This window comes from Balaenoptera acutorostrata, chromosome 18 (genome assembly GCF_949987535.1).
Source record: "Balaenoptera acutorostrata chromosome 18, mBalAcu1.1, whole genome shotgun sequence".
In the NCBI taxonomy this organism is placed as follows: domain Eukaryota; kingdom Metazoa; phylum Chordata; class Mammalia; order Artiodactyla; family Balaenopteridae; genus Balaenoptera; species Balaenoptera acutorostrata.
Genome location: NC_080081.1, coordinates 8,623,585 through 8,649,076, shown reverse-complemented (window position 1 = coordinate 8,649,076; position 25,492 = coordinate 8,623,585). Strand labels below are relative to the sequence as shown.

Here is a 25,492-nt window from a genome sequence, read left to right as displayed (position 1 = left end):
TAATGAGTAATTTAAATGGATGCCATTTTATCCACCCCGGGTAAGACCGAGAGCATTGCCAGGCCTCAGAAGCTTTCTGTGCTCTCCAGATCCCAGTGCATTTTGACTTTTGTGATAATCTGTTCTTTGCTTTCCTTTACAGTGTTACCACCTCTATGTGGATACATGGAATATATTTGTTAGTTTTGCCTACTGTGACCTTTATGTTGAATGGCCTCGTTTGTGTGTCATTTCATGTCTTCTTTTCCTGGGTGTTTGCAGGATTCATGAGATTCAGCCATGATTTGCCTGGAGCGATGATGTGTTGACTTTCGTTGCTGTGCCTGTGACATAGTTTGTGTGTACCACATTCTGTCCATTCTGCTGGGGAACAGTTGAGTTGTTTCCAGTTTGGAGCTGTCACTAACAATTCTTTAGAGAACATTCTTGCAGACAGATCCTGTGCACACATGTACAGATAGCTCTAGGATGTGTACTTGGGAGTGGAATTGCTGAGTCATAGAGATACACCTTTACTAGGTGATGCCGAACAGTTTTTCCAAGTGTTTATGTACTAAAATACATTTCGGCCAGCTGTATATAGGAGTTTTAATAGTTGCACTGCTAACACTTGGTGTTTTTAGGCACTTAAAGTTTTGCTTATAGGCTGGGAATCTAGCTGTATCACGTTGTGGTTTTAATTTGCATTCCTCTAATTACTAATAAGATTGAGCACCTTTTCATATGTTGCTTAGACATTTGGATTTCCTCTTTTGTGAAGTGCCTCTTCGAGTTCATTTGCCCTTTGTTTTTAATACTGAGTTGTCTGTTGTTTTCTTACTGTACGATTTGTGGGATTACCTGTCCTTGGGTTACATGTGTTTCGGGTGTCTTCTCCCACTCTGTACTCGTATTTTCACTTTCCAGATGATGTTTTTTGATGAGTAAGAGTTCTTAAATTTGATGTAGTTGGATATCAGTCTTTTGCCTTTTTGTCTGGGGCTTTTTGTGTCTCAAGAAGTCCTTCCTCCAGCTGACAACCAGTGAGAATCAGTGGCCCTCAGTCTCACAGACAGAGGGAAGCGAACTCCGCCAAACCCATCACCAGTCAAGTGCCAGATGAGAGTAGGGCCCTGGCCAGCACCTCGGTTGCAGCCAAGTCGAGGATCCCGCTAAGCTGTGCCAGCTTCTGATGGACGGAATGTGTAAGATTGTAAATAGTGTGTTCTCTTAAGTCACAAAGTTTGTCTATTTATAGCACAGCAATAACTAATACACTCAGCGAAGATATAGGAACTGTAAAAACACTCACATGGATATTTTAGAACTGAAATTTACAATGACTGAAATTTTAAGAAAGCATCGCTGGGTGGATGTAGTAGCAGAATGGAGATGACGGAGGAGCCTGGGTCAGTGGACTTTAAGACCAACCAATGGCGAATATCCGTTCTGAATAATGAAGAGAAAAACACTGAAAAATAACTAACTTAGCTTTGGGAACCTGTAGCTCAATAACAAATGGTCAGATATTTGCATCATCAGACCCCAAGAAAGAGGAAAAGGAGTGTGCTGCTGAAAAAAAAAATATTTGAAAAAATAGTGGCAGAGAATCTCCCAAGTGTGGCAAAGATATAAACCTACCAATTCTAGAAGCTGAGTGAACCCCAGGTAAGATAAACCAAAAGAAATTCATGCCCAGAAGCATTCTAATCAGATTGCCAAAAATGAAAGACAAGGAAAAAAATCTTGAAAATTGCCAGAGAGAAGGGACCCATTGTATAGATGGCAAAGATACGCAAATGACTTTAGCTTTCTCCTCAGAAACCCTGGGGGCCAGAAGGATGTGGTACAACATTTTTCCAGTGCAGAAAGAAAAGATCTGTCGATTGCAAATTCTATATCCAGTGAAAATATGTTCGGGGAAAAGGTGAAATAAAGACATTCCCAGATAAGGTAAATCTAAGAGTATTTATAGCCAGCAGATACACTTTTAAGAAATAGTAAAAAGAGGCTTTTCAGACAGGAAGAAAACATGGAGCAACAGAAATGAAGACTAGCAAAAGAAGCAAAATGTCTGAGTAAATACGATGGACTGCTTTGAGTTTTTTAAAATCGTATTTGATAGCAAAAAAAAAAATCCTTCCTGACCCCAAATCATGAAGATATTCTCCCATATTTATTTTCTGAAAACTTTCATCGTTCTTCTTTTCATATTTGTTCTTAGAAGTCACCTGGAATTGATTTAATGCTTAGTTTGAAATAGGAGTCCTGTATCCTTTTTGCTATCTGAAGACCCACTTGTCCCAACACCATGTATTAAAATTCCGTAGTTGCCCCACTAATTTTCAGGGCCTTCTTTTTACTTTGCAACTTTCAAAATGGGGTGACTTTTGGCTTCTAAAGCCTCATGGCCCATTCTTTGTCCTTTGGGTTTTTGGTTTTTTCCTTTTCCTTATTCTAATTTTAGTAGCATTTGGAAGGGAGCACAGTGCTTTCTAAAATTTTACCACATTTAACTTGAAGTCATTTTTTAAAATCATCGATATTTAGCCTCACATGGTAAAAAAACGGTTAGCCCAGAGACCGTGAATGCCTTGGCCAGGTTTAGCACTGTAGTTAGATGCAGTGATAGCTGAAGGAAGGAGGGTCCATGTGTCCTGGCAGGACCATGAGGCTGACGAGGCTGAAGTACAGCTCTGAGGCAGAAACTCAGATTTTCCTGCGTGGAACGTTAACCAACTCATGATGACACTTGTCTCGTGAAGAAAACCTTCAATTCGTTAAGCATCCTCTCTCTAAAAAAGAGTCAGGGAAATGAGGTGTAATTAGAAATTAAAGACATTCTGTTTCTCGTTTGAAAATCGGTCTTACCACATTGTAGTTACCACGTAATTAAAACTCTTTTAGAGAGAGCAGCTTAAAATGGTCAAAATAAGCACTTTGATTCTTAAAAGAGACCAAAAGTAACTTCATATTATGAAATACTCAAGTATGTGAAATGACATACTCCATAATTGCCTCAGAGTAAAGTTAGCTTCACTCTAACTTGGTTAAGGTCAGCTGGCAGAACCATCATTATACATAATTTCTATTTTCTGATTTTTTTTTTTTTTTTAGCTCAATTTTTGTAAGTAACTAGTCTGCCTTTGCTTTGAGGAAAATATATAGTAGTGATTTGAGAAGTATCTGGTTCATGGACCCTGCAGAATTTGGTCTCATTTTAATTAAGTATAAATTATGTCTGTTGGATTATTTTTATTGTATTATATACGTATTTTAAGTAATTGTGATTGTCTTAACACCTGATTATTTTGCAGTCATTTTAATTCGTTATTCCACTTAATCCTTTGGCATTTCACAGCTTTTTGTAATCTCTTTGCCCAAAGACATTGTCGCTAGCGTAGGGTTACAAAGCCACCTGTGTCGTGAGGCACCTGTGATGAAATAGTCTTTGGATTTGCCAGCTAGTGACGACTTACCTTTTTGTTGTCGCAGCGCTTTATTTATTGTTGTTGTTATGTCACGGGCTGTTGCAGGAATGTTAGAGTTAAGAATCTCTGTTCTCTAAAGAAGGCTGATAAGTTTTGAATGAAAAGCACTGGTTTGTGTGCCAACATATTTGAAATTTCACAAACTCCAGACATCCAGGTGATTCAGAAAAGATTACTGATGTGCATGCTTTTTAAAGTCAGTACATCTTTGAAGTTCTGTGAATGATTGTCTTCTTCTGTTTAGTTGGTGAGAAAATTTCCTCCAAAGGCTTCCTACCTGGGGAATAATTTGACGAAGAGGGGCTTGGGGATGAGTCGGTTAAAGATCCTGCACGAGTAAGAATCACTGGTCAGTCCACCAGCTCTGAGTGGTTGATGGCTCAGCTTCATAATCTGTACGCATTTAAAAGCTGTCTTTAGTGATCATGGGTCCTGTGATGACAAAGAGTATGAAGGGTCCCCATTGTCTTGATTGACATTTCCAGTTGGTTGATGTTCATGCGTCTTACTATTCATGCAAATCGGGAGGTGAAGATTATTTTCTTCCCTTTGCATATCAGGGAGCAGAAGCCTGTAGGTCCTACCTGGTTAGTGGCAGAGTTTGGGCGCACTGCCAGGTGTATCTGACTTTGAATTCCATATCCCTTCCACCACGTTTTTGTCTCTGTGATAGAACTAGATTCCAGTTTTCTTCTCAACCTTTCTGTTGTTTGGGCCAGCAATTTAATTTTTTTTTGCTTCTTTGCTTTCTCCGTTTGTAAACTGGGCATACTCTTTACATCATTCTGTTAATTAAAAGCTGGAACTGTTATTTTTAAATACTTTGAGATAGTGGAAAAGACTATTGTAAGATGTTATATGTAATTAACATGATTTTATAGAACTTTTTTCTTAAGAACTCAAGGAGCTCTTTTTTTTAGTATCTGGGCATATCCCTGTAGTATCGTAGAGGACAGAGTGAAGTTCTTTTTCTTAATGGGAAATCTCAGGGTGGAGAGGTTCTGTAAGTTGCTTCCCTCCCCCTGGTTGATGGGCAGTGGAGTGGCGAAGGGGGAGGTGAGGTGTCCTTGATGCTTGGGAATTGAAGGTCTTAGTGGTTTATTGTGATGTTGAAAGCACTTTATAAAGCATTGTGTAAATGAAAGATATTCTCCTTAAACCATCTCATTGATGGAAAAAAAAAGAGCCAGAGAGATACTAAGTGGCAACTTAGAATATTAAAAGCGTTGCTCTAACACATGAGCCTGCCGATCCAAGTGGAGCCGTTCGAATACCTGTTTCCCCGGTGCTACGTTATTGGAATTGGGAAGCATTTAGTGAGTGAGAAAGTTACTTTTTATCTTTTATAGATTCCTGCGAGCTGGACAAATCCCTCAGGCAGATACCACATTGGCATAAAAAACGGCTACGATTTCTATCCAAAGGCTCTCAAGGAAAGAATACAGGTAACGTGCGATCTAGTATCAGTGACTTCTTTTCTTCCTCAAATTTTATTCATACTGAAGAAAAACATTTCCTAAAATCTCGGTAACTTAATTGTTTGGGGGGTCTGGGAGGCTTTCAAATGGTGACTGCTTAAAGCAAGATTCTGTTCAATGGAATGTCACGCATTTGTGGTTCTTAATCTTGGATATATGGATAAGTTTAGGGAATCTGTGAGTACCTTGAAATTATATTCAAATTCTGTGTATTTGTGTTTTTCTGGGAGATGGGATATGCTTTCATTGGATTTTTGAAGGACTTTTTTTTAACTTCAGAAAAGTTAAAGACAGTCGATTTAAAGTGGATTGCCTTATTTATTCCCGTTGCTATTGTTTCTATGGTAATTTGTCCCATTTTCTTAGTCTTTACCTAGCTTTCTTGATCCCAGTCATCATTCAGTATTAGGGAAAGAATTACTCAGACCTAAAGCAGTTGAAGGATAGGAAACACAGTCTGTCATTAGAGAGATAAGAACTGTGAATTGAAAGAGAAGGAGCCTGCTTTAAGACAACGCAATAGACCTTTCAGTGATGATGGAAAGGTTTGAAATGTTCATTATCCGTCCATCATGGTGGCCATGAGCCTCAAGTAGCTATTGAGAACTTGAAATGTGGCTAGTATGATTAAGGAAATGAAATTTTAATTTTATGTAATATTTTAAAATTTAAGTTTTAATAGCAACATGTGGCTAGTGGTTGCCGTGTTTGACAGTGCTGCGTTAGAGGACCGCTGACACTAGTAGCCCATACACGTTTCAACTATAAAACAAGATGTGATCCTTGCAGAGGGGCCTCACGGGTAAGACCTGTGGGCCCTTTTATCTAATCTAGTGTTGTGATTTGCTTCTCCAGGGGTCAGTGAACCATAGGAAGTTACTCAGTACTTTACATATATAACCTTTACTTATTTGTCAGATTCCAATCATTCTGAAAAAAAAAAAAATACAAAAATTAAATGCACATAACTCAACTTTTATTGGATACTATTTTATTTTAAAATTTCAGGCTGAAATGCGTAGTATTTTTATGCACTATATTAAATTTAATCAACCGTGTTAAGGTACAAATTAACATACAAATAGAGTGGTTAAATTAAAGCGGATCCCCTTCCTTAGCTCAGTGGAGTTGATTATTTTACTGGAAAGGATTTCTTTAACTAGCAGACTTCCATTGGGAGGCACTAGAGATGAAAGTAAGACCAATTTCAGTAGCAAAGAACCCTATCAAGTCAACGAGGGTGGGGAAAAAAAACAAGCTAGAGAGGAAGGAGATTGAGGAAGCCGGCAGGTCCATCAAAATGCAATTGCAGGCACTCTTACTCCTGTCTTCTGCTTGCTCTTGGCTGAAGGCATTTCCCAGTTCTGTAAGGGTTCAGAATAAACTCTTTCTTCAATGACTGGGATTTCAGTCAGTTACCTGACATGGTATTAGTTATTCTTGGAGAAGGGAAGGATTTAAACTGGGACATATGATGTGTAAAAATACATTTGTTTGTGCCTTGGTAAACTTGTTCTCTTAAAACCTAGATGTGGTGAGTTAACTAATCAATTTTTTATAGCTGATCCATTGCTTTATCAGCTTGATTATAAATGATTTTTTTAACCTTTATAGGAGAATTGTATAGCATCACAGCTCATAACAACTATAAATGACTGTCTAGGTTTACCTGAATATTTGTCAACCTCATCGGAAGGTCATTTTTCTGTCTTTGCAGAAAGAACGGAAGGAAAAAATTTGGGACCCTGTTCACAGAGTCGCCCTTGCAGAAGCCTGTCGAAAGCAGGAAGAATTCGACGTTGCCAACAATTGCCCTTCCCAAGTTGGTGCTAGTCGCTTTTATTTAAACGTTACCATGTCGTCAGGGAATTAAGAGTTCTTAGAGAATTAATAGACTCTTTTTCACAAGTTTTAAGTTGTTTGCTTTTACTAATTTTTCTTTGCTTATTTTTCCTGAAGTCAGTTTATATATGTATCTATCAGTTGTTTGAAAGTTCTTAACAAACATAGAATACACACACGTAAAAGTGCGTAACTCCTAAGTGTATTGTCACGAATTGTCACAAAGTGAGCACCCCCTATATGCAGCACCCTGGCCCCTCTCTTGCCGCTTCCTACTCGCTGCTGCTTCCTCCCCAAAGCAGCCACCATCCTGATGTCCGACACTTATCGGATGACTTTAACCTGTTTTGAACTTTGTAAAATGGACTCATACAGTGTGTGTTCTCCTATGCGTAGCTGCTTTCGTTCGTTGTTTTTTGTGAGGTTCCTCCACGTGTGGGGTGTTGCAGTAGTTTACTTTCCTTGCTATATAATTGATGGGCCACGATTTATGTATCCGTTCTGCAGATTGATACTTGCTTTGTGTTCAGGTTTTGGCTATTATGAAAAATCCTATTTTGAAAATTCTCGTGCCTGTCTTTTGATGGGTTATAAAGTGATCGTACCAATTCCACAGGAAGCGTACGAGAGCTCCCATTGTTCAACATCCTTGCCGTTATATTTTTGTGAATCAGTTTATAAAATGAAAATAATTCTTGGTTTATTATGAAAATCATGAGTGGTGGCTGCAGAAACTTTGGGGCAACACAGATATGTAAAGTTTAGCAAGTGAAAGCCTCTGAAATGCCACCGCCCAGGGATGGTAACAACAACTTGACATTCGTCCTTCTGAATTTTTCTTTTAATGCATGCATTTCTTTTCTTTAATGAATTTTTTTATTGAAGTATAGTTGATTTACAATGTTTTAGGTGTACAGCAAAGTGATTCAGTTACACATACATATATATATATTCTTTTTCAGATTCTTTCCCATTATAGATTATTACAAGATATTGAATATAGTTCCCTGTGCTATACAGTAGGTCCTTGTTTATCTATTTAATGTGTAATAGTGTGTATCTGTTAATCCCAAATTCCTAATTTATCCCTCCCGCCTTCTGCCTTCGGTAACCATAAGTTTGTTTTCTGTGTCTGTGAGTCTTTTCTGTTATGTCAGTAAGTTCATTTGTATCATTTTTTTAGATTCCATATGTAAGTGATATCATATGGTATTTGTCTTTCTCTTTCTGATTTGCTTCACTTAGTATGTTAATCTCTAGGTTCATCCATGTTGCTGCAAATGACATTATTTCGTTCCTTTTTATGGCTGAGTAATATTCCATTGTATATATTTACCACATTTTCTTTATCCATTCATCTGTTGATGGACATTTAGGTTGCTTCCTTGTCTTGGCTATTGTAAATAGTGCTGCTATGACCTCTGGGGTGCATGTATCTTTTCGAATTGGAGTTTTCGTCTTTTCCAGGTATATGCCCTGGAGTGGGATTGCTGGATCATATGGTAGCTCTATTTTTAGTTTTTTAAGGAATCTCCATACTGTTTGCCATAGTGGCTGCACCAGTTTACATTCCCACCAACAGTGTAAGAGGATTCCCTTTTCTCCACATCCTCTCCAGCATTTATTATTTGTAGACTTTTTGATGATGGCCATTCTGACTGGTGTGAGGTGATACCTCACTGTAGTTTTGATTTGCATTTCTCTAATAATTAGTGATACTAAGCATCTTTTCCCATGCCTGTTGGCCATCCGTGTGTCTTCTTTGGCGAAATGTCTATTTAGGCTTCTAATGCATGCATTTCTTAATAAGAAATGGAATTGTATTAGTGGTTCTCAGCCCTAGGTGCATATTAGGGTCGCATCAGGAACTTTAAAAACTGTCAGTGCTTGTGCCCTAGAGAGGAATTAAATCAAAACCTTGCAGAGGAGGCAAGCATTTTTAAAACTCTTCAGGAGTTTTAATTAACATGCAGCTTGGGTCAAGGACCACTGGCCTGTATAGATCTATGTACACATTTAACTCTTATTAATCTGTGTACATCATCCTTTTTTAACAGCTGTATAATCTTCTATTAGACCAAGATTTGTTCTTCAGCCTCCTATTGGAGACATGAAATGTAGTATTTCAGGTGCTACATATAGGCAACTAACTTTATAGAAGAGGGATCTGAATTTAATTATCCTTTTTATATTGTATGCCAGAATTGTTTATATAATTGTCTTTTTCCTTAAGGAGGAGTAAATGTTGAATATATTGGATAAATAAAAATGAAGTACAACTTCAGATTTTGGGAACATGTGAAACTTAAATTTTTATTCATTAGGACTATTCAGGTGAATGTAAGGCAGTCTAATATAGTATGTAGTTTTAAAAAGTGCCTAGGTTGAAGCATATAAATTTCCCGTTTTTATAGATCAGAATGGTTGAATAGCAGCTTGTATGTACTTGGTCATGAACATAGTATGTACTTAACTTAGCGAATTCTAAAAGAGGTAAGACTGTTCATGGTTCCTGTTATTTATTTGGATTCTTAAGAAACGAATTTGAAATGGAAATGTTCCTGATATAAAAATCTAAAAGTCGATAGAGAAACTATTTTATAACAATTTTAGCATTACTTTTGGAAGTGAATTATACAGTTACACGTATGTGACCAACACCCTTGGCCAAATGATAGCACTACCATGTAACACCGTGTCTTTCCCAAAGCAGCTGTAGGGAGTGACTGAATATGATAGTGAGTAAAAGAAGTATTTTTTACTGTTTAATATTTTAATTGTTACTGCCACTAAACTGGACTACAAGTTGCACGGATATAAAAAGAAAATATTCCTACATTTTTCCAGGGTAAAATGACTTTACTGTTGGGTCACACTGTGTCTTTGGTGTCTTTGGTTGTATGTTAATATCACTTTTCAAGAGCACAAAATGTGCTAATATTAACATCTGTTCTAATTGTTTAGGCAAATAAACTAATCAAGGAGGAGCTTCAGAGTCAAGTGGAATTGCTTAACTCTTTTGAGAAAAAATACAGTGATCCTGGCCCTGTATATGACTGCTTGGTGTGGCATGATGGTGAGACCTGGGGGTAAGCCGTGTGTTTCCAGTTCTTCATTTAAAAATCATTTTATCTGCTCTGAGGAACATTAAACCCTCAGAACTGCCCAGAGATTTGGTTTATGTGACGTTAATATCTCCAAGCAAAGCTACTTGAGGGCCAAATTGGCTTTTGGGTAGTTTTAGATAAGCCTTTTGAACCTCTTAGTATTTTAGACACGAAAGCTGACCCTTATCTGTTTTAAAGAATCTTATTTCATTAACCAGATAGTAGTCATTAAACAGATAATATTAGCAGGTTGATGATTGGTGTATGTAGAAATGTTCCTGATTGAAGCTGGGCAGTTTGGAAAGTAAGTGCATGAGGATGTTGCAGAGCATCTACTATAAATGTTTTAAGAGCAGAGGAGGAAAGTTGGGTAAAGATTTACCAACAGAGACCTAGTAGCTAAGTTGAAGTGAGACAGCGTGATGCGGGCAGCAGCGTAGAGCTCAGATCTGAGACGGAATCCTAGCATGTGAGCTTGAATGCTTTATCTGCACCTCTCTAGGCCTATTTCCTCATCTGTTAATTGGGATAATAATCGTACCTCCTTAGAGGGTTTTGTAAATTTGATGTTTCTAGACATAGTAGGTACTGGATAAGTGTAAGCTGTATCTGCTGCTTCTGCTACTACTAATAATGATGATTTATACCTAGTTACCTATCATGTACATTTTCCACTTTCTTTCTTAGTGAATCACACACTGCAGTTGTGTTTCTTTATGTCAGCTAGTATGTCTTCTTGAATTACTATCTGTGTAGAAGCAGGAATATGTTCTTAATACAGATATTTAGGCATATATATGTTTCAGGGTCGCTGCAATAAACCAGGGACCCTTCCAGAAATTGTTTTGTAGTTTGAGTCCCTGCTCATATGCAAAGAATTGTTTCCCGAGATGTGGCAAACACAGAACAAGATACGGTGATTTGATTGCCGTCTCCAGTTATTTAGTTTATAATGCACCGACTTAAAAGGGGGCTTTCCTCTCACAGATGTGGGTACTAACTCATCTTTGATAACGGGTATATAAAATTGTCAGTTGAATAGGAAATCTGTACTCCATTTGGGCCTGGAAGTGGTAATAAAATATTTGCATATAACAATATTTCAATCTAGATGATAGTTAACATTCATGCAACTTTTCCGTGTATTGTAGTATGTTTTGGTGTGTGTATGTGTGCAGGTGTGCACACATTGTGAACAGTTTTTTTCCAAAAGCTTTGCAGAAGCTTTGATCAAGTGTTTGTAATATTAAAAAGTTGTTCAAACATATGGTTTAGTAAATTTTGGGACATCTACCCCGTGGTATAACACGATACAGTCAATCCCAGTCATAAACGTTCAGTGATTTTTGTCATGGGAGAGGAAGCAAGGTTAAGTGTGAGGAAGATAGTAGATACAAAATCCAGTGTATGCGGAAAATTTACTACAAAACACACAAGAGGACTTAAGGAAATACTTTAATGTTAGCGGAGATTGGGTAGTGGAGCAATAGGTGGTTTCAATTAAAGTGTTTCTACAGATGCTGAAAGCACTGCAGACTATGTTGTCCTAAGGGGAAGGGCTTGGGGTTAGGATGTCCAGGGGGCCAGTGTATGTTTCCAGAAGGTTTTCTTGGTCTTTAAGGCAATTGACAAAGTGTTAAGTGTAATAGTTTGTCAACAGTATGCTGAGACATCTTGAGGAATTTTTGTGTTGGAAATGAAATTTAATCAAATATTAAGTGAAGTGAAATCTGTGATAACTGGAAAACATTTTAGAAAATGTTAGTATAATCAATGAAAAATTCAGCAGAATCATGCTTTCAAGCGCTACTAGAAATAATCTAACTTTTTTTGCACAATACTATGTATTGTATGGGGCTTTGATTCCCCCACCCCATCTCCGAGTGAGATCCAGAATTTTTTGAAGCGAATCTTAAAGACCTCAAATCACCTAAGGCAAACCTCGGCACTGTCTGCAGGTGTTCTCACGTCTCATGTCAGAAATGCCAACCATTTCTGAGGGGAGGTAAAGTGACCTTAAGAGTCTGTTTTGTTTCAAGAATGTCAGGTCTGCCCTCCCCCTGGCACAATTCTGCTAATTGTTAAATCCCTGTCTCTGCACTTAACCAGGTAACCTAGTGTGACTGCACTCAAGTATTTGCCAGGATGCATAGTGTCAAGTACTGTCCCTCAATAGGGAGCAAAACCTGGTTGGAGGAACACTATTTATAGAGGACTACGTAAAGGAGAAACACTATTTATAGAGGACTACGTAAAGGAAAGACTATTAATTGGTTTCTTTTCAGTGGTTTTTGACCTCGTTTCAGTTTTTCTTTGAGAGTTTGATGAAAAGTGTGGATTCTTTTCACATACACGTACTCTAATCCTGTCCACAGGCCTTCTCTGTCTTCTAACGACTGTCCCTTGAGTTAAGCCAACCAGACCTTCAGAAACGTATACCCTTGCACCATGTTCACATTTGCCCTCTGTGGAGTTATTTAGTGAAGTCACTAAGTTTTGTATTTATATTTTGATTTGGTGCTTGAATTGTTGAGTCCCTCCATGTAGATGGTGGTTATAAGAAGTGCTCTGCGAAATGTGTCACAGTATTTGCTGTGAGAATGTTGTTAAAAGATGTTGATGCCTTCTTTCATCATTTGGCAAATAGCTTCTTTGTACCAAGCAGACTCTCTAGAAGCTGCTCCATGGACTTCAGACTCTGGAAGCAAGTACTCCCTGGGAACATCTGAACCTTACTAGGAAGCATCAAGAGAGATGTCATTGAAGGGTCAGCACAAGTTAGCTGAGCGGAGGGTAGGAAAAGGGGTTGAGGGTAGAGGGGAAAGATGTAGAGAATGATGGAGGAACTGTTAGCAGTTCAGTGTGTGATGGGCCGCGTGAGGGAAAGGGAGGCCTTGAGAGTGATCTCCAGCATGGAGGCTGGCCAGGTACTTACATTTTGGCATCAACGGTGCTGCTTTCTAGCAAACGTGGAAGATTTGTTGGCATACGTTTTATCCGCTAACCTCAGCTCTGATTCCATTTGATATGCTGCTTGTTTTCTCTTTGCCTTACTCTCCCCGTAAGTGTTCATTCTCCTGTGTCTTGCTATATTGTACGTATTTTTTTGAAATGCCGTAAATCATTTTAGGCACACATTGGAGTATACATAAAAACAAACCGATAATTTCAGAGATTCTTCTTTCCAAATTGTTGTAGCGTGTTAATGAAATGTATGCCTTAGTATTTATAATAACGCCCTCTCTACACTGTACTAGTGGGCTTCCATTAATTCATTATAGCGATTGTGACTGATGTACTTAGCTTGTTAAAACACAGTTTTTCTTATTTAGAAAATGAGCAGAAAGATCTAATAGCTAAACACATAATGTTGACCCTTAAATGACGTACGTTTCGTTTATGACTGTTTTAGATTTATTTAGTTTTAATCAGACTATCTTCTAAAGTGTTTGGAATATGTATTTTAAAAATTAAAAAGTTAATAAAATGAGGAAAGAGCAGACAGGAGGAGAACCATGAAACTATAGAAAATGCTTCTTGTGAAAAATAAATGTTTGCCTAAGGCTGTTATAAATATGAGTCCGAGGCTCCGTGTAGTTCGTCTGGTTTCGAGGGCCTACGTGCGCTGTTGGATTCATGAAATCAGCTCTAAAAGAAGCAGAAGGAAGCAGGGCCTAAACTGTGTTGTGAGAATCACCCTTAACTATTCTAAAGGTCGAGGCTAAGCTTTGGGCTGATTCCTTAAGCAGATAGATGGTCTTGTGCCTGGAGTTTCATGAAGGACAGTTCCTAAAGCTCTCTGTACAGGACTTCATTTAAGGGCTGGTTCCTGTAAGTTATTTTACCTAATCTTTACTGTCGACTCTGTGAAACAGGCAGTTGCCATGTTTGTTATGGTAAAAGCCAGATAGAGTGGTGAGAAGACATCCAAGAAACAGTATTGCGTGATTTTTTAAAAAGTAAGAAAATAAGATAAATTTCATTACCTACTCTTTATTCTCATCTTACAGAGCCTGCATTGCTTCGAATGAAGATGGGGATTTGAGTAAATCTACGGTTTTGAGAAATTACAGAGAGGCCCAGGAATATGGATCCTTTGGCACAGCTGAGATGTTGAATTACTCCGTTAATATATATGAAGATGGAAACCTGCTCTCCATAGTGACGAGTGGAGGTATTCTGCTTCAGATTTGCTAACTAGAGATAAACTTACAAAGTGGTAAGATGACAATTTCTTCTAGCCAGAAGCAGCCTTATAGAGAATTTAATCGAATGATCCCTACTAAAGAACTAGGTCTGGAATAATGGATGTGACTTGATTCCCTGGAAATTCCCTGGCTTTTTTTAAAGCCATAACCATGTAGGCTCCATTCGAGGAGTATAAGCATGGTCCAACCACAAAAAATACATCAGCATAAGTCATCTTATGAACAGTAATTTCACCTCCAAATATTAACCCTTGAAAATTCACCCATGAGTGCAAAGAGTCAGGTAAAAGGATCCTCACTACAGCATTCTATGTAATTTTGAAAAAGTTGTAAACTTTTTAAATACCCATCAACAAAAAATAGGTTTTTTAAAAAACTTGTGTTATTCATCCTGTGGAATACATTATACAGGAATGAAAATGAATAAATCTACATATACCTGTATGCATAAATCTCAGATACATAAACTTTACTGAAAAAAATGTACTCATGGTAAAACATTTGTGTAAAATTTTTAAACATGACAAACAATATTATGTTTATGTGTGTGTGTGTGTGTGGTAAAAATATAAAAACATAGGTGGGGGGGCCTCCCTGGTGGCGCAGTGGTTGAGAATCCGCCTGCCAATGCAGGGGACACGGGTTCGAGCCCTGGTCTGGGAGGATCCCACATGCCGCGGAGCAACTGGGCCCGTGAGCCACAATTACTGAGCCTGCGCATCTGGAGCCTGTGCTCCGCAACAAGAGAGGCCACGATAGTGAGAGGCTCGCGCACCGCGATGAAGAGTGGCCCCTGCTTGCCACAACTGGAGAAAGCCCTCGCACAGAAACGAAGACCCAACACAGCCATAAATAATAAATAAATAAATAAATAAATAAATATTTAAAAAAAAAAAATTGGAAAAAAAAAAAAAAACCATAGGTGGGAAGAATGTGTGTACCAGCTTCAGGGTAAGGGTAGTGGGTACTTCTGGGGCGGGAGAAGGAGAGTGAAGTAGGACAGCCAGCTCTTTCCCTCCCCCTCTGCAAGCTCTGTTGAGGTACAGCTGAAGTACAGGAAACGGCACGTATGCATACACGCGGTTTGGTGAGTTTTGATATGTGCATACACCCAGGACACCATCACCACAATCAAAATTACAAACGTATTCATCACCCCCAGAAGTTGGCACGTCTTCCTTTATAACCCAGCCCTGTCTCCACGCACATCCTCAGGAAGCCGCTGAACTGCTTTCTGTCCTCTCTAGCTTACTTTACCTTTTCTAGAGTTTTATATAAATGAAATGAAAGAAAAAATTTTTTTTTGCCTGCCTATTTCAGAATCCATATTGTGATTGTAACTAGCTTGTTCCTTATTGCTGAGTAGTATTTCGTCATGTGCATCCACCATGGTTTGTTTATCCATTCACCTGTTGATGCACATTTGGATTGTTTCAGCAGTTGTGTACAGGTCTTTGTGGAAATATGTTTTTGTTTAATTTGGACCAGCATCTGAGAGAACTGGTTGGGTGTGGTGGTTACCTATTTAAGACTCTCGGAGCTCCTCTTCACAGCGGCTGCTCCCTTTACGCCCCGCAGCAGGGGGTGCGTGCACGTCCCCACCCACAGTTGCCACTGCCAGGCTCAGAGCCGTAGAAGAGGCACCTCAGTGTGGCTTTCGTTTGTATTTTCCGGGTGACTAACGACGTTACACATCTTTTCATACGTATATTTGCCATTTGGTTATTCTCTTTTGGGAAATGCTTTTTCAAGTGTTTTACCCATTTTCCTTTTGAATTCGAAAGATTATGTTCTGGATATTAGCTCTTTGTCAGTTACATATGTTGCAGATATTTTCTCGCCTCTGTGACTTACATTTTCACTCTCAGTGAACGGGGTGTAGAATCCACAGTGACAGAATAGTGTGTGTAATTCATTTTTTGTGAATTATTGTTACGAGACTTAAGATAATACACTATTAGATGTTAAGATAAGACTATATTTTTATTCTATTACTTTTATTGTGATTAATGATGTGCAAATTGAATCTAATGGTTACAACTTGGAGTCTCTGAGGATGTTTTATCATCTCCTCCCCTTTTTGCCTCTAGGAGCTCACGGAACACACGTCGCTAGTATAGCTGCCGGGCATTTTCCAGAAGAACCTGAACGGAATGGCGTGGCTCCTGGTGCTCAGATTCTTTCCATCAAGATTGGTGATACAAGGCTAAGCACCATGGAAACAGGCACAGGCCTTATCAGAGCTGTGAGTATTTGTGAGCTGTTGACTTCAAAGACTAATGACTAATGATCATGGATATTTTCAGGTTTATAAAGTGCTCTGGCTTTACAAAAAATATGTGGAACTGTATTTAGTGTATAGGACTTTGTTTTTAAAAGCAAAAATGCTTAATTCATTTAAAAAATATTTTTATTGAAAATTATTAGGATAAAGTTTTTTGGAAACTATGAAAATATTATTTACATTATACTCTCACTTCTAGTAAATCCCTTAGCAAGCTATTTTGAGCTACTTTAAAAAGCAAAAGGACCTCTTAGCCAGCTTGCTCCGTCAGTGGGAAGAATTTATTATTCTGCATTTCATTTTAACATATGAATTACATTTTACTTTAGCGAATTTAGACTTTAATAAGAACCATTCCATCCCCCTTCCTCTCCCCGACTCCACTCTGCAAATGCTAGTTTGTTTTTTATTGACTACTTCCTGTACTCTGTGACTCCCTCCTACATTTTTTTAAGTTTATCAACCATATGCCTGAGGATAACTCATAAATGTAGATTTGAATTGGAATACGATTGGTTAAGAAACTATGGGATTCCATGCCTTTATTGTACTGGCTCATCTGTTTCTATAAATGGCTGCCTAAACTGGACTCTTAATCTTTTCAATAGATGATAGAGGTTATAAATCATAAGTGTGATCTTGTCAACTACAGCTATGGAGAAGCAACTCATTGGCCAAATTCTGGGTGAGTGTTCTTTGGCACTTGTCAGCCATAGAAGCTTAGCTGATGAAAAGTATTAAATGCTTTTTAGAACTGGATTGGATATTACAACTGAAAAAGAGCAGACTCCGTGGGAAGATGGTAACTGTCTGTCTCTGAGAACCCCGCCCCATTCCCACAGTCACATCTTTGATGTAGTTTTCCCCTCCTAGCCAGCCAGGTGGACCCGACGGCCCATCCGTCACTAGAATTCCTCATCCACACGCAGCCTGACCTCTTCCAGGTGTACTTTCCTGACAGAATCTAGACTTGTGGAAGCCCGGCAGATCCTTCAGTGATCACACAACTCATCTGCCCGGGTCTGTGGAGGTCACACTGATGTCATACTTCGTTTATGACTGCGAATCGGAGATGTTTGTCAGCATCGTCTTTGGTCACACTGCACGTGCCCTTCCACTCCTGGATGGCCATTGTACACCTTCTTTTCTCCTCAGAGACTTTCAGCGACCTCCCCTTTCATTCCTCAGCTGATGTCCTCACGTCTTTCTTTCCCAGAGAAAATAGAAGCGCTCAGAGGGAACTTCCATGCCCTTCCTGTGACCTGTCTGACCCAACCTTCTGCCTTCCCTTCCTCTGTAATGAAAGAAGTGCCGGGATCGAAAGCCACTCAAGCACTTACGATCTGGCTCTCATCTCCTCTTTCCTCAAAGACTGCTCCAGCATCATCCCTCTCCTTTCCTGGGCTGTCGTTATTACTACACAGACATGCTCTAGTACCTGCTAGCTTTAAAACTAACTAAAAAACCTCTTCATTTCACACGGCCTTCACTTACTTTCCAGCAAAACTTAGTTACGTATGTTCACTGTTTTCCATGGACGTGTCTCACTGCCCCACCCTCTTCCTGTGCCATCAGGATCTTCCTGCTGCCAAGTCCACTGGCTTAGCCTTGACCTCATGTTGCCTCGCCTCTTTTTCCTTCATAGTAATAACTTTGAAATTACCTTATTCAGAGTGTTTACTTATTGATCACCTCTCCCTCACTCCCCACCACACCATACATATACACCCACCATCCACATACACCCACCATCCACATACACCCACCATCCACATACACCCACCATCCACATACACCCACCATCCCTTTACACCCACCATCCCTTTACACCCACCGTCCACATACACCCACCATCCCTATACACCCACCATCCCTTTACACCCACCATCCACGTACACTCACCATCCACATACACTCACCATCCCTTTACACCCACCATCCCTATACACCCACCATCCCTATACACCCACCATCCCTATACACCCACCATCCCTATACACCCACCATCCCTATACACCCACCATCCCTATACACCCACCATCCACATACACCCACCATCCCTATACACCCACCATCCCTATACACCCACCATCCCTATACACCCACCATCCACATACACCCACCATCCCTCTATACCCACCATCCCTCTACACCCACCATCCCTATACACCCACCATCCACATACACCCACCATCCCTATACACCCACCATCCACATACACCCACCATCCCTCTATACCCACCATCCCTCTACACCCACCATCCCTTTACACCCACCATCCACATGCACCCACCATCCCTATACACCCACCATCCACATACACCCACCATCCCTCTACACCCACCATCCCTTTACACCCACCATCCACGTACACTCACCATCCACATACACTCACCATCCCTCTACACCCACCATCCACATACACCCACCATCCACATACACCCACCATCCCTATACACCCACCATCCCTATACACCCACCATCCACATACACCCACCATCCACATACACCCACCATCCACATACACCCACCATTCCTATACACCCACCATCCACATACACCCACCATTCCTATACACCCACCATCCACATACACCCACCATCCACATACACCCACCATCCACATACACCCACCATTCCTATACACCCACCATCCACATACACCCACCATTCCTATACACCCACCATCCACATACACCCACCATCCCTATACACCCACCATCCCTATACACCCACCATCCACATACACCCACCATCCCTATACACCCACCATCCACATACACCCACCATCCCTATACACCCACCATCCACATACACCCACCATCCCTATACACCCACCATCCACATACACCCACCATCCCTATACACCCACCATCCCTATACACCCACCATCCACATACACCCACCATCCCTATACACCCACCATCCACATACACCCACCATCCCTATACACCCACCATCCACATACACCCACCATCCCTATACACCCACCATCCACATACACCCACCATCCACATACACCCACCATCCCTATACACCCACCATCCACATACACCCACCATCCCTATACACCCACCATCCACATACACCCACCATCCCTATACACCCACCATCCACATACACCCACCATCCCTATACACCCACCATCCACATACACCCACCATCCACATACACCCACCATCCCTATACACCCACCATCCACATACACCCACCATCCCTATACACCCACCATCCACATACACCCACCATCCCTATACACCCACCATCCACATACACCCACCATCCCTATACACCCACCATCCACATACACCCACCATCCCTATACACCCACCATCCACATACACCCACCATCCCTATACACCCACCATCCACATACACCCACCATCCACATACACCCACCATCCCTATACACCCACCATCCACATACACCCACCATCCCTATACACCCACCATCCCTATACACCCATCATCCACATACACCCACCATCCCTATACACCCACCATCCACATACACCCACCATCCCTATACACCCACCATCCCTATACACCCACCATCCACATACACCCACCATCCCTATACACCCACCATCCACATACACCCACCATTCCTATACACCCACCATCCCTATACACCCACCATCCACATACACCCACCATCCCTATACACCCACCATCCACATACACCCACCATCCCTATACACCCACCATCCCTATACACCCACCATCCACATACACCCACCATTCCTATACACCCACCATCCCTATACACCCACCATCCACATACACCCACCATCCCTATACACCCACCATCCACATACACCCACCATCCCTGTACACCCACCATCCACATACACCCACCATCCACATACACCCACCATCCACATACACCCACCATCCCTATACACCCACCATCCACATACACCCACCATCCCTATACACCCACCATCCACATACACCCACCATCCACATACACCCACCATCCCTATACACCCACCATCCCTATACACCCACCATCCACATACACCCACCATCCCTATACACCCACCATCCACATACACCCACCATCCCTATACACCCACCATCCCTATACACCCACCATCCACATATACCCACCATCCCTATACACCCACCATCCACATACACCCACCATCCACATACACCCACCATCCCTATACACCCACCATCCACATACACCCACCATCCCTATACACCCACCATCCACATGCACCCACCATCCACATACACCCACCATCCACATACACCCAATCTTGTATATCTCAAGATTGTATTTATGTGACATGCTGAAAAACACACAATGACTGGAATCAAGAATGATCAGTAGTTGCCAGGGCTTAGAAGGGCACATGTAACTACAAATGGACAGATAACACCAGGGAGATTTTTTAATGAGGTGCTAAAATTATTACTGTGTTTATGGTGGTGGTTGCACGTCTATACATGTGTTAAATCTCATAGAACTGTACACCAAAGAGAAAGTCAATTTTACTGTATGTTAACTTAAAAAATAAAAAGTTTAAAAAGTTAAAGAAAAAAAAACACCTTAATTTTCTCAGATCACTGGTGCTAAGTCCCTTGTGGGGCAGGAAAGGAATGTTTCACAAGTACCCTCTGTCTCTCAGTTGTTTCATCCATGAACGTAATCTCGCCTCTTCTTCTCTTGCTTCAGTAGCTTGATTATCTCAGTGTATTTCGTTCTCTCCTTTAACATTCCTTCTTTTAAAGTCTTCTTTCCCTAGTGTTCTTTCCTTTACATTTATCACTTTGGAGTGTCCTTTGCCCTTTACATTTTTTATATTGACCCCATTTTCTTCCTTGTGGTCTAACTTCGTCTCCTTTAATTAATACCAGTACATTTTTTTTATTTGCTATCAAGCTCTAACCAGATTTCTCATATTTTAAATCTTACACTTAAGTTCTTCATAGTGCCTTATTTCCACTTTCACCTTTGCCGCTTGTCACGACTGTGTGTGGGGATCCCCGAGGAGTCATTTATGAATACCTTAAGTGGTAGATGGAGGTGGACCCCCCGTTGTCCCACCACCCAGTCACTGCTAATGGTTCAGTCTTTGCTCTTGGTCCTTTTGTAGTTTATTTTCCCCACATATGTTCAGTTTTGTATCTAGCATTTTCGCCTTGTTTAACCTGGGGTCTCCTAACTCCTTCCCTCCACTAAAATCCAACTAGGGTGTATCTCTTGGGATGGCTGTATCGTGTTCCACCAGTGGTGGACGTGCCGAAATTTACTTTACCGTGCGTTTGAGCGTATTTTGGTATTATAAACACTTTGGCAATAGGAGCTAAGCATTTGTAGTTTGACAATGTCCCTGAGTGATTCTAAAGCACGCCTCCTGATCCGTGACCACCATCTTGCTTCTGCTACTTAGAGCCCTTGTTTTGGTTTGTTTTTTCATATAAACCATGTTTGAAAATATTTTCATATTGTAATATATTTCTTGAAAAGTGGGACAGTTTTGTATGTTCAGCGGAATTGTCTCTCTCTTTCAGGAGAATATGTGAAGTAATTAGTGAAGCCGTGTGGAAGCATAACGTAATTTATGTCTCAAGTGCTGGGAATAACGGCCCCTGCCTTTCTACAGTCGGGTGCCCAGGAGGGACCACATCAAGTGTGATAGGTTAGTTTCCTGTCTTACAAATAGACTTAAAAACCAGCAGGCAAACAAACCTCAGTGCATCCAATGTTAGCTGTATCTCTACTCTATGCAAGACACTGTGAGCCTTAAGTAGATCCTTAGGAAAGTGAAATCTAGTAGGGACTTGCTGATCTAGGATTTCCCCTACGGCAGCCTGGAGTAAGGGGTTTGCTGGAAGTACAGATCCAGGGCTGTGGGATTACAGATGTGCAGTTACCTCTGCTTTGAGAATTTGGGCGAGGCTTTCTGAAAGCAGTGTGGGAATGAGGATTTTAATAGGTAGAAACGAGCAAGGGAAGGGCTTTCCAGGCTAAGTAAACAGCATAAATAAAGACGCTTGCTTCACTTCTTATTTATAGTGTAGGGCAACTTATTTATAGTCGTGCTTCCTCCTTTAATTTCTCTTGGAACATGCAGAAAGATTTAGATGTAGAGGAAGGGAGCTTCATTATTGTGAAAAGCAGTCGAATCACATTTCTTCTATGAATGTGGCTTTTTCCCACTCTTTGGTCTTCAGGATCTGATGCAGTGTTGTTTCACTGTAATCTAACGGGATAAAGTGCCTGTCAACAGGAGTTGTAGGAGAGCAAAATTAGTTGCAGTCATAATATGAAAATAATCAAATTAACTTCCATTATAGTACAGTAGCTGCAACCTTGTGCAGACCCTCCCCCCCCCCACAAAACATGAAACCCACCCCTGATTTTTTTTAATATGAGCATGAATGAGGAGGATGAATTGAGAGATCCCTTATGTAGTAAATGAGGCCTAAAGTTTTTTGGTTTATTTTTAAATTTGGGATCGAAATAAGGCTTACACCTCTTAACATTTGTGATTGGATGCATGACTATAAAAACTGGTCCCAAACAGTTTTTCTGGTCTATCCATCAATAACTGCACAGATATGTACATATTATACATATCATAGGTGTTGTTATAGTTGTAAAGATATTATTGATGTTGTAGACACAACACAACAAAATTTGGGCATCAAAGCTTAGAACAAACTGGTCCTTTTGAAAATGTTTTTGTTTTGAAATATCAGTGACCTTATGTTTATAGGACGTGCTTTTATTTATAGCTTGTAAATTTTAAGCAAGGTGTAGCTTGCTTTATGTAATTTGGTTTTTTTGGTTTGTTTTTTTTTTTTTGGCTGCGTCGGGTCTTTGTTGCGGCACCTGGCATCTTCGTTGAGGCATGCACGATCTTTTTCGTTGTGGTGCGTGGGCTTCTCTCTAGTTGTGGCATGCGGGTTCCAGAGTGCATGGGCGCTGTAGTTTGCGGCACACGGGCTCTAGTTGAGGCGCACGGGCTCAGTAGTGGTAGCACACGGGCTTAGTTGCCGCACACGGGCTTAGTTGCCCTGCGGCATGTGGGATCTTAGTTCCCAGGGATCGAACCCACGTCCCCTGTGTTGCAAGGTGGATTCTTTACCACTGGACCCCTTTATGTAGTTTGAAACTTTTTGATTCAGTAATTCTGTTAAATCATGTGTTGACAGTGCCTGCCAGTGATACATCCCTTGTGTATTCCGGATCTCTAGATATTTTTAAGTACACAAATTAAAATGAAACAGAAAATAGATCTCAAAGGTATCTAATGATCAAAATACACTACGCTGCTACAATGCTCAGTATTTTGTCATTTTTTTTATCCCGTTTCACTGAAAATTTTAAACTAAATTTTACAAAACGATTAGAGTTTTATGTGGCAGCATCGTGAACCTGAGTCCTCGTAACTCACTCATTTTATCCAGCCTTCTGCCCTGAAAATGTGTGTTGTGAAGAAGAACGAGGAGCTGCTAGACTTCGATTCTAAGTCTTGTCTCTGCCGGTCATTTTCTTCAGTAAATTTTTTTAATCTCTCTAGGCTCTGCTTCCAAATTTCTAGAATGAAGGAACTGAGTTTGATCTCTGTGTTCTGCGATTTCAGAGTCTAACTAGTTTGCATCTGCACATTTATCTAAAAGACTGTAGCTGGGACGAAGTGAGAGAGTGGCATGGACACATATACACAACCAAACGTAAAATAGATAGCTAGTGGGAAGCAGCCGCATAGCACAGGGAGGTCAGCTCGGTGCTTTGTGACCACCTGGAGGGGTGGGATAGGGAGGGTGGGAGGGAGGGAGATGCAAGAGGGAGGAGATATGGGAACATATGTATACATATAGCTGATTCACTTTGTTATAAAGCAGCAATTAACACAGCAATGTAAAGCAAGTATACTCCAATAAAGATGTTAAAAATAAATAAATAAATAAAAGGGACTTTTAAAAATCTAAAAAAAAAAGACTGTAGCATGTTATATGTTTGTTATTTGCTTATTTACTACAGCCATTTTTGTGGGGAGGGCTGCTGCCAGCTGGAAGAATTTTAGATACAGCGGTCATTTAAAAATGAAGACCAATCAACTGATTCCTTATCTTTCTAAAGTTATATTTTTAAAATTTGAAACACATTTCTCTTTCTCTTTTACACATAGATACACTTTTAGATACATTATTATATTTAATCCACATAATCATCCTGGTAGATATTTTTATATACAAAAGCATAGCACCTAGTGTAACATCTGGCATGTAGTAAACTTGCCTTGGTTATTAAATTTTCTTATCTTTCCATTTTGTGAGAGAGAGCTGTGGTATCGGGAGAGTAGGTGATTTACCAGGGTCACACAGCCGAGGGGGCAGTGGGTTTAGAATCGGGATCCCTGTCTTGTGTCCTTTTGTTAATGACCGGATCCACTCCACAGGTGTTGGTGCCTACGTTTCTCCTGACATGATGGTTGCCGAGTATTCTCTGAGAGAGAAATTACCTGCAAATCAGTACACATGGTCTTCTAGAGGCCCCAGGTAGGTTGAGAATAGTACAGGGGACTGTTACAAATATTTTGTTAAACTGCATGGTGGGGAGGGGCAGAGTTTTGGTCATTTTACCGATTCTTTCTATTGGTTTTTGCATTTTCATTTTGATTAACAGTCTCGTTTTAGGGAAACAGGTAATTAAAGAAATAAATTACAGTTACTTCATTGTTAGATGTATGACATAACTATTCTGTTATAAATTTTACGCCCATGTCTACAATCCTTCACTAAGAATATGTAAGGTTTATATAAGGAAAATTTTATTTTTTTATTTCAATGAAAGTTCTATTTACGTTTTATGGACCCTATTTTTAGAACACTTTCCAACACCAGAAATGCTTTATGATCAGCCACTTTAACAGACTAGTGGAAAATTAATAGAGAGTAAGGAAGTAGTCAGAATTCATGAGTCTTCCCAGTTATTTGTTCCAGTTACAAGATATCAAGGTTCAGTGTAAACATTGGTAGACAGCATAGAGAGTGCAAAGAGAAAAGTGGGAATCACCCTAAACCTCATCATCTGTCGTGTGTATGGGTCAGATTTCGAAGAGCATCTTTTTGTCACTGCC

At 40.3% G+C, this 25,492-nt stretch overlaps 1 protein-coding gene across 3 annotated transcripts in view; it reads left to right on the top strand.

Moving 5' to 3' along the window:
• The window catches only part of TPP2 (tripeptidyl peptidase 2), a 69,420-nt gene that overhangs the window by 10,658 nt on the left and 33,270 nt on the right, over positions 1–25,492 (top strand). For all 3 annotated transcript variants that reach the window (XM_057532877.1, XM_057532875.1, XM_057532878.1), the window contains exons 3-10: positions 4,820–4,915; positions 6,666–6,770; positions 9,755–9,879; positions 13,908–14,071; positions 16,196–16,350; positions 16,998–17,074; positions 21,915–22,042; positions 24,812–24,911. In XM_057532877.1, the coding sequence (XP_057388860.1) occupies positions 4,820–4,915; positions 6,666–6,770; positions 9,755–9,879; positions 13,908–14,071; positions 16,196–16,350; positions 16,998–17,074; positions 21,915–22,042; positions 24,812–24,911 (950 nt within the window). The remainder of the gene's footprint in view (positions 1–4,819; positions 4,916–6,665; positions 6,771–9,754; positions 9,880–13,907; positions 14,072–16,195; positions 16,351–16,997; positions 17,075–21,914; positions 22,043–24,811; positions 24,912–25,492) is intronic.